Genomic DNA, 10,338 nt, shown 5'->3' with positions numbered 1-10,338 from the left:
GAACGCCTGTTTGGGCCATCAAATCTCGGCAACGTATGGACTATTATATATTGCTGGAAAGCCCAGGATGTCTACTTTCCAACACAATTGAGAGCGCACCAATTGGGCTTCTGTAGATCCAGAAAATTCACTTCGAGTGCAGGGAGGTCAGAATCCAACAGCATCTGCAGTCCTTTTCATCCTCTGAATCAGATTTTTGCTCAGGTCCCTCAATTTCAGCCAGAAAATACCTGAAATCACAGAAAACACACAAACTCATAGTAAAGTCCAGAAAAGTAAATTTTAAATAAAAACTAATAAAAATATAATAAAAACTAACTAAAACATACTAAAAACATACTAAAAACAATGCCAAAAAGCGTATAAATTATCCGCTCATCAGGTGCATACGACATTTACGAGTGAGCCGAGAAATGTCAGATTAGCTTTGTGCTTTGATGAGTTTGTACCAAATTCTAATTTCGGTAATGCGTACTCTTATTGGCCTGTAGTCATGATACCGTATACCATGAGTCTTGAAATGTGCATGAAAGACCTCCTAACTTACATCATACCTGGTCCCAATAATCCAAAAGCCAAAATAGATTTCTTTTTCGACAAAGACAAATTTTCAACTGCGTGCTGCATTAATGTGGACCATTAATGACTTTTCTGTGTACAAGATGCTGTTAGGATGATCCACTCAGGGCAGACTGGCATGTCCCATTATTATGGAGGATACAAATGCCTTTTGGTTGACGAATGGTGGTAAGAATTTGTGGTTTGATTGCCATCAAAGATTCCTCAATATTGATCATCCTTTTGGCACAACTCGGATAGACTAGTTCAAAATGAATACAACTAAACACTAAGAGGCACCTGTAAAGTTGAGTGGTAGGTAAGTTTGGTATCGTGTCAATAGAATCCTAAAGATCATCAAAAACAGGGTAAGTTTGAGACCTTTGGGATATGACAGGGAGCATAATTGGACTAAACAGCGTATATTTTAAGAGTTGCCTTATTAAAGAGACAACATAGTTCGACATTGTCTTGATGTGATGCACATTGAGAAAAACGTGTTCGATAATATCATGTACACAATAATGGACAATGAGTGAACAAAGGATAATGATAAGGCACAGTTAGACTTGATGGACATTTGTAAGCTGCCAAATCTGAACTTAAAGAGACTTGATAATGGACGGTAGGCTAAACCAAATGCAGTGTTTTCTCTAATGAAGGAACAGAGGCAAAATATTTGTAGGTGGATTAGAGAATTGAGGTTTCCTGATGGTTATGCCTCTAACTTGTGCAGGTGTGCGAGTGTCATAGGGTAGGCTTGTGGGTTGAAAATTTGTGATTGTCACGTATTCTTGGAGTCTTTGCTTCCGGTCGCATTCAAAGTACTTCCAACCAACATCTGGAAACCACTAAGTGAGTTCTTTAGGGAGTTACGTGCTACCAAACTTAGCATTAATGATATCACAGTCATGGAAAAGAAAATTTCAATCATACTTTGTAAACTAGAGAGGATATTCCCTCCATCTTTTTTTGACATTATGGAACACTTAGTAATCCACCTACCATTTGAAGCACTACTATGTGGATTAGTCCAATTTTGGTGGATGTATCCGTTTGAGAGGATGATTGGTTCATTCAAGCGCACCGTGAAGAGCAGGACTCAGATTGAAGGCAGCATATGCAAAGCATTCCAAGCTAAGGAAATATCTGCATTTTGCTCATTCTATTTTTAGCCTCATGTTGAGTCACGCAGAAGAAGAGTTGCAAGGAACAATGTGGGGTGAGAATTGTAAGAACCGAGCTTAATTAATTGTTTAATTAAGTAATTATATTGCCCTAATTAGGTTCCAAAATGTTAGAGAATTTAATTAAGTAATTATATTGCCCTAATTAGGTTCCAAAACCGTGAAAAACCGCGAACCGGTAGTTGAACCGGTCGAACCTGTTCAAGTCTGCCTGGTGCTGCGCGAGAAAAAGTGAAAACAGTCAAAAACCCTAGAAAAATATTAGAAATGGAAACCCGGGCGTTAATCTTAAAGGTTTGGCCCAAAGTTGGACCGAACGGGCTAAAAATGCTAATAGGTTAGACCGGGCCCAAGTTGGGCCTAAGCCCAACATATATAAACCAACTAATGAACCCTTACCCTCTCATAAACACAACACACATCAGAAATTGAGAGAAGAAGGAGAAGAGATAGAGCACTATTCACATAGAGCTTCCCAAGCTCATATCTTGAGCTATAGAACTCTGATCGCCGCACCGTTTGCGACTACGCATTTCTTGTAATGAGCTCCACAAGACCCATCTAAGAAACTGGTAAGGAAAGCTCGAATCCCTCTTATTTTTTCCCTTCAAAATTTCGCGTTTAGGGCTTTTGATTAAAGTGAGATTTTGTGATTTTGGATGTTTATGTTCACTCTAATCCTTGCTTAGCATTGGGTTTTGGCTACCAAAACTGTTGGACAAGGTAAGAGCTCCTGAACTATTGTGAAAATTTATTTTATGATGAGCCCTAGGTTGATTTTGTGATGATTTATGTATATATAGCTTGATTATTGTGAGTTTGGAAGCTATTGGAACTTGTTGGAGCTTGTTGGTGATTGTTGGTAACTTGGGTTATGTTGGAAAGCTTGTTGGTGATTATTGTTGTGCCCATTTTTTAGTTTTGGCATATTGGGAATTGGCCAAGGTATGGTTTCGGTTTTCTCTATGTAGTATATAATATTCATGGACACTTAGGCTAGTGACCCATAGGATAGGTTTGAATTAAAATGATTGATGATTTGTTGAATGATGATGTATGATGATTTATGATGAGTTGATAAAGTTGAGTAATTATGATGAATGATGATGATATGATGATGATTGATTGTGTGAATTGAAAAGTGAATGGTAATGTGGTTGGAAAATTGTGAATGAGGATTGATTATAATGTGATATATTGATGTTGAGGTTGAGGATGATGAAATGTGAAGGAAAATATGGTAAGTCTGGTGTAATATAACACAAAGGGTAAATTTTGATGAAAAATGGAGTTTGGAATGGGTTGGTATGGTTTTGGTTGTGTTTTACAAGAAATTGTGACTTTTGGTAAAAGTTGGTTTTTGATGAACTTTGTCCGATCATAACTTATGTCTCAATTTTCAAAATTAATTGAAAATTATTTGAAATTAAAGCTTATTAAAAACCCTTTAAATCAATATAAAGTTTGTGAAATTTGGAGTTATGTGGAGGAAGTTATGATCATTCAAAGATTGGTGTATAAATCTGAAATTCTGGAAAGTTGTAGAATTTTTTGATTTCTGGTATGTGCGCACGCACACTTCTGCGAAAATTTTTAACCTGTGCGCACGCACGCATGCGCAAGCACACGCAGAGGCAGGCAATCTGTTTACAGCGCTAGCACAGCTTGTGCATGCACATACCCAATGAGGAATTGCAACCTGTGCGTACGCACAGCCCTGTGCACACGCGCACGTTGGGAAGGTCAGTCTGTTGAGGGCGCTGGCACAGGTTGTGCGAGCAAACAAACATTGTAAACTTTGGTACCTGTGCGTACGCACCCCTCTATCCGTACGCACACGTTTTAAAACTTCTCTAGGGCGTGCGCGCGCACACCCCTGTGCGTACGCACATGCCCTGTTTCTCAAATTTTAACTTTGTTTTCAACTATTCCACCTTCCCAACAAGATTGCAAGCTTCTATAACACCATTTTAAGACTTTTGGGCTTAATTTTGAGTATGAGGACATGGGAAATAACCTAAGGATTTTAGATTATATTATTTGGAAAAATTAGAAAATGGAGGCTTAGGTTTCTAGTGTGATGAGGATGGGTTTGATGGCATGTAAAGAAGGATTGGTATATGAGAGAAGAACTGATGAACTGTTGAGTTTGGAACTAAAATGTGAATCGACAGTAGTTGAGTTAAGTCAAGGACTCGGAATGGAAATGTTGATTGGACAGTGGTTGAGATGAGTCGAGGACTCAAATGTGCAATGATGATTCATTGATGTGTTGAAAATGTTTTTCTGAAAAACCACTGAACTACTGTTGTATACTGAGATTATGAGACGCTATGCGCCTGACAGGGATGGCGGTAGGATCCTGCCTGTCGAGCTAGCGGCGGCGGTGTAAGGGCGATGGTTCATCCTGCTTGCGTTGAGATGTGAGGTCTGAGGCAAGAGTATCCCGCTCACATCCCTTCGGATCAATAGAGCGTGCAGTCGTAAAACCCTGGATAGTGATCCGAGCACTATATCTCGGGGGTTCCCAATGATGATTCCAAAGGGTGACGTCTCCATGCAGATGTGTCGGGTTGGCTATTGAACCGATAATGTGATATCACAGCCAATAGGGCAGGCATTTATCATGTGCATTTTCTATCTGTTTGTTTGCTTTTGCCGACTTGTAATTGTATGCCTATTTGGATAACATGTCTAATTGCTACTTGAGTTACTTACCTTATATGCTTCTACTTGTGATTTACTTGCATTGTAATTAATTATGATTTCTATTGGGATTGAGGAGGTTCAGAAGGCGGTGGCGATGGGATCACACGGAGGATAGGTTGGTGAAGGTTGTGGGACAGCGGAGAACTGTTAGACTAGAGAATCTCTTTAGTTAGAATGCCCATTTTATACTGCTAAGGCTTTAAGTTGTGTTATGATTTATATATGCTTTATTTGTTTTAGTTGTGCCTTAAGTTAAATCTTGTGATGGATATGAAGTCTAAGATTGCCTTTGGCATCCCAGGGTCTTATATCCTACATCACTGGGCACTGTTACCATACTGAGAATCTCCGGTTCCCATACCATATTTCTGTTGTGTTTTTTAGATGCAGGTCGCAACCCACCTCGGTGAGTTGCTTGGATGGTGACAGAAGCGGAGGATCCGGATACCTTTTGGAGTCTTTTGATTTATTTTTTTTATACATCTCTCATTTTGTATTTTGCTTTAGCCTAGAGGCATATATTGAGATAACAAAACTTGTATAAACTGTTTTTACTGTCTGGTTTCATGTATGGTCTGTATATGTCTAGCCGGCTTAAACTCCACGAGTCGTGGCTAGATTCTTATGATATTATAATCCTTATCTTTTGTTATATCACATCTGTTTCTTGTGCTTTAAGTTAGTAGCTTCGTTAGTACGTTTTGCGCTTTTCGAATCTTGTTTTGAGCTATATCCTTTATCGGGCTTCTAGATTATATTATTTCTTCTATATATTATATGTATGAGCTTATAACTGTCGTAACCTTTGATTAACCTTTGCTTTATGACGCGAGGTAAAGTTTAGGCTAATTAGGGTGTTACAAGAATCATCGTCGGGTAGAACAAGATACCCAATCTTTGCTCTGGAAGGAGCTGTAGTGGGTGCATAAAATGACTACTGGTTAGTGCAAAAGGAAATCAATGCCACACATTTGCCTGTGCTGTTTAACTATGACCAGATTTTATCGTATCTCATGTGAGTTTTTTAAGTTCTCGTAAATATTGCAATCAGTAATAATATAACTTTTTAATCTAATCAAAACTTCTTTATCCTATTCTATCATATAGGTTATTCCAAGCGACAAATTCTGATACCTCATCGAATAACTTTCTACGTTAGTTTAGAGAATATGTCAGCATGCATCTATCTGATACAACAGATTCGGAACTAGTTGTACTTAGTGAGGTCCAATAAATAAGGGCACTAGCTACCCAATGTACACTATTAATGGATATTATTTTTATACCTTACAGTGGTTGATTGAGAAGAAAACAGATACATCAGAGTTTGGATTTGTGGGAATTCAGGCGGTGGTCATTCTGATTGGTTTGGTGTTGCACAATATAATTGAATTAGAATATTTCTGTCGCACTATGTACAAGGTGTGCGTATTTAAATGTGAATAGTATGATCCAACTTTGCGACCAGGAACACGAAAGCACAAGGACTACGATATTAGTGAAGTTAATATAACTAGAAAATATAGACACTATGATCCTTTTATTCTACCTCAAAATACACGATAGGTGTACTTTTTGCCTTATCCAAGTTCATGCAAGTCTAGTTGGGTAATTGTGGTTAAGACTAAGTCAAGACGCCGCATCGAGTCTAATGATAGGACAGAGGGTCAGGAACCTTACCAGATTGATTACCTAACTCCTTCGAAAATGGTGGTTGATACTAGTGAGCCAATTACCCTTAATTAGTTCGACTGTTACAGATGATAATATCATTAACCTTGAAATACATGACAATGCACTACCACAACAAAATGATGAGCTTCAAGAAGAAGACGGGATCGATGATTAGAAAACTAACTCAGAAGAGGAGGATGATGAACCAGAGGAAGAAGATGATGAATCTGAGTAGGGTTAATGTAAATATGGTTCTATGATATATATAATTCTTTACTAAACTTTGTATGTTTGATATTTCACATCAGGTTTAAAGTACAATTTCAATTAAGCTATTATCAGGGTATGCTATAAATTGACGAAAAATAATTATATATGTAAAAAAATAAAAAATACTATCATTGGAATTACCGTCAAAATTTACCGACGGTAACAGCCCATTTTTTTTAAATCTCCAAAAAAAATTTCGTTGGAATTAATTCGACTATAAAATGGTGCAGATACATACAGCATGGCGCCAATATTACTGTTGGATTAATCCAACGATAACTTTCATAAGATTGCGTTATCCTACCACCTATATTTCGTCGCTAATTCCGAAAGAAATTAGCATCGGACGCTAAAAATCTGCCGTAATTATTTACTGGCGAGGTTTATACCCTCACATTTATTTCACCGCTAAATTTGATAGTAAAGATGTTATCGAGAATTTTTTAGGCAAATCTGACGCTAAATTTGACGGTATTCGATGACTTTCATGTAGTGAAACTAGTTTCTTATTATTTTCTTCATCTTCTTCTAAGTGTGAATTGGCCTTTTTCCGTATCTTCTTCTAAATCTACCTAACTCATTCCACTAAATACAAGTATCATCCAAAAATTTAGCTTCTACCAATTTAACTATTTTTTTTCTGAAAGGATGCAACATGCCAAAATCAACTTTACCTTTCCTTTTTCATTTGAAATAAGCTTCAGCATCATTTCTTTCTTTAAAAATAGAATTTACATCTTGAAAATATTTCTCTCATACGAGATTCCTTCATCATCACTATCATCAACCTAAATTTTGATTGATTCTAATTTAGAAACTAGCAAAAGGAATAATAAAAACCTCACAACACTCTTCTCAAATGTGTATATATAACTCGAATTAGGACACTCATTTGAATTTAATTTATGACTTTTTTCTCTTTTAAATTTATCACTCTTGCCTTTTTTTTCTCTTGAATTGCTTTAAAGTTTAAACAAGTTACACTTTAAAAATTAAAAAAAAAAAAGACCAAACAAAAATAACCTTAATAATAGATACTTCTAATTTAACAAGAAAAAAAAATCAGATTATGTCACAAAAAATACAAAACAAGAAAAAACACTTTTCAAAAATTTGAGACACTAGAATAATCCTAATCTTAATTGATGCCCTAAAGTAATTCGTAACAAATATGAAATATTTCAATACTTGAAATTAACATCAATAAACTTGTTAATTGCATAACATTCTCCTTTTGTTTTACTGCACTTTTCAAAAACACCATTGATCACCACTTTTTTTTTTTTAATCTTCATGCTTTTATGAATTTGTATTGTTTTTGTATTTTTTGTTTAATATAACTAAAGTAAAATTGTAAACTAAACTAAGACCCTAAACTTTGTAAATAAATAAGAATTTATCTATGACTTATAACTAATATAAAATAAAAAATGTCAGAAATAGAAGACACAATGAAAACCATAACACAGATAAGAAATTTTTTTTATTGTACTTCTAAAAAAATCTGTTTTTAGCAACTTAAATTATTGAAAAGGTTTTTTTTACTAGACCCTTAAAGTATTTATCTTTAACAACCTAAATTAAAGACATAAAACTGAAAAAATTAATACTAAAAGTTATCTTAGGCTAAATCTTTCAATTTTATCCATATAAAAAGTAAAATAAATCACTCATCTCCCTTGAATATATATAAAAATGCATAAAACAACTAAAAAATTTATTCATGAAAAATTTTATAAAATATCTTACAACTTTATTTAAATAGACTTTTAATTGATCAACTTATTAAAAGTGGCTCAAATTTTTCTATAATAAAATAATAAAATATGGAATTAAACTAAAAATATGATTCTAAAATTAATCCTAACTAATTTAAATTAGATTTGATCTTATTAGATTAGATTAGATATAATTTAAATATTAAACTCTTAAGATTAAATTAAATTTGATTTAAATTTTAAACACCTAAAGATATAATAACAAATTAAAACCAGATTTGATTTTAATAGATTAGATCAGATTTAATTTAAATTTTAAATTTTTATAGACACTACTAAATAAATCAAAACTAAATCAAATATTTTTTATAAACTCTAATAATAAATCAAATTTAAATATAAATAAATAAATTTGAATTCAATGACTCTTGGACTTACTTAGCTTATTAGACGGTGTCTTCTCTAATCCTTCTTAGTTAATAATCGACGTATTTTTTATGTATGAGTACTGCGAAGTCAACATTATTGCTCTTGAAATAAATTTTTGATCTCCTTAATTTCTAAAATTGGCATTGTTCTAATAATCAGATTTTAAATATAAGATTATCATCCTATTCCTTATTTCTACAATGATAAAAATACTTTCTTAAACCCGTATCATTTAGACTTTGTCCAAAATAATTCTAATAATAAATAAAATTCAAAATTAAATTAACTTGAATTAATTTAGTAGTTAATTCACTAATCCGTTTAAATAAGTATTAAGATTCGAATCCTGCGCTACGTATACAATAATTTATTGACTAACGATAAATATTTAAATAGAATTCTAATTTGTAATCGATTAATTATTAGCCTATCACGTTGAAGGATATATCGTGTACCACCAAAAATAAAATTCAAAACTGAATTTATAATTGGAAAGAATGAAAAAGTTATTTACCTAATTAATTTGTTAGATCGATTTACAAAACTTATAATTACATCTGAAATGTTTTTAACTAGTGTTAAACCCGTGCATCGCACGGGTTATGAATAGAAGAGTTCGAAGTTTATAATATTCTTGAACCATAAGGAGGGAGATAAAAAAAATAAGAACATATATAACTGTAATAATAGCATGTTAATTTTACCCTAAATTTTATATCAAAAAGATAATAAAAATTTATCGATAACCTAGTATCTTACTAACTTCATTAGAAAATCATTGGATGTTGTGCTCCTTGTTACACATTTCATTTCAAGTTTGAAAAAAGAGTTATAGATAAATTAGTTATATCTATAGTAAAGATTTGTACAAAAGTGTAAAATCATAACATGCTATTAAAATGAAAATAATATTATTCTTACCTAAATATTATTAAAAACCTTTTTGAACACGATATTTGTTGTTGATGACTTTGGATTGCCGTCTTCGTTTAGAATTAAAACGCTGAGGCCACTGCGACTCTTAACTCTTGACAAAGCAACATAAAGTTGTCCATGTGTTAACACTGATTTTGGCAAATAAAGTCGTACATGTGATAATGATTGACCCTGACTCATGTTAATGGTCATTGCAAAGCATACTGTTAATGAAAATTGTCTCCGTTGGAACTTAAATGGCAATCCTGAATCTGAAGGGATCAAGTTCATTTTTAGAATGTACACTTTATCTCCAATATTTCTACCGGTCACTACCGTCGCTCCAATTACGTTGCTGCCAAGTTTGTTAACTATTAATCTTGTCCCGTTGCATAAACCTGAAGTCTGGTCTATGTTTTGCAGTAGCATTACAGCGACTCCTGACTTCAAAGTCAACTTGTGATTGAGTAGTCACAAATATTTGATGTCATTTAGAAACTCTGGTGTGAACCACTCTTGTTTTACATCTTCATTCTCATCAGCTTGACATGTTGTATCAGAGCTCAAATACTCCTTTTCCATCCCTGGAAAGATTGTCAAGACAAAATCGTTTACCTGTAATCTGACATGTTTTGCAACAAATTTGGATATGCAAAGTCTACCAAATGAGAGAGAGGATCATCAGTAGTTGTAATCAATAGATCATCTGGAATTTCAACTTCTGATTCATCACCAACAACAGAGCCAATATTTCCATTTCCAACATCAAGTATCCAATTAGCAAATATCTTCATTTCACCTTCATCTTGATCCGAAAAAGACATTAGAAGCCTCATATTCGTATGCAGTTTCAGAACCTTACAAAATGATCACAGATG

At 33.9% G+C, this 10,338-nt stretch overlaps 1 protein-coding gene across 1 annotated transcript; it reads right to left on the bottom strand.

Annotated features, from left to right (window-relative positions):
- Positions 1-9,466: 9,466 nt before the first annotated feature.
- LOC107478492 (uncharacterized) lies at positions 9,467-10,296 on the bottom strand. Its single transcript, XM_016098628.1, has 2 exons — positions 10,076-10,296; positions 9,467-9,815 (listed from the first exon to the last, which is right to left on the bottom strand). Exons 1-2 carry the CDS (start codon positions 10,294-10,296, stop codon positions 9,467-9,469), a joined length of 570 nt encoding a protein of 189 aa, XP_015954114.1.
- Between the last annotated feature and the right edge of the window lie 42 nt (positions 10,297-10,338).

Source organism: Arachis duranensis, chromosome 3 (genome assembly GCF_000817695.3).
Source record: "Arachis duranensis cultivar V14167 chromosome 3, aradu.V14167.gnm2.J7QH, whole genome shotgun sequence".
Lineage (NCBI taxonomy): Eukaryota > Viridiplantae > Streptophyta > Magnoliopsida > Fabales > Fabaceae > Arachis > Arachis duranensis.
This window is presented reverse-complemented; position numbering and strand designations above follow the sequence as displayed.

Excerpts from the sequence above, each read along its gene's own strand:
- LOC107478492 (XM_016098628.1), bottom strand. The coding sequence starts at position 10,296 with ATGAGGCTTCTAATGTCTTTTTCGGATCAAGATGAAGGTGAAATGAAG. Across the intron at positions 9,816-10,075 it reads CAAAACATGTCAGATTACAG|CAACGTAATTGGAGCGACGG; the intron begins GTAAACGATTTT and ends CAAACTTGGCAG.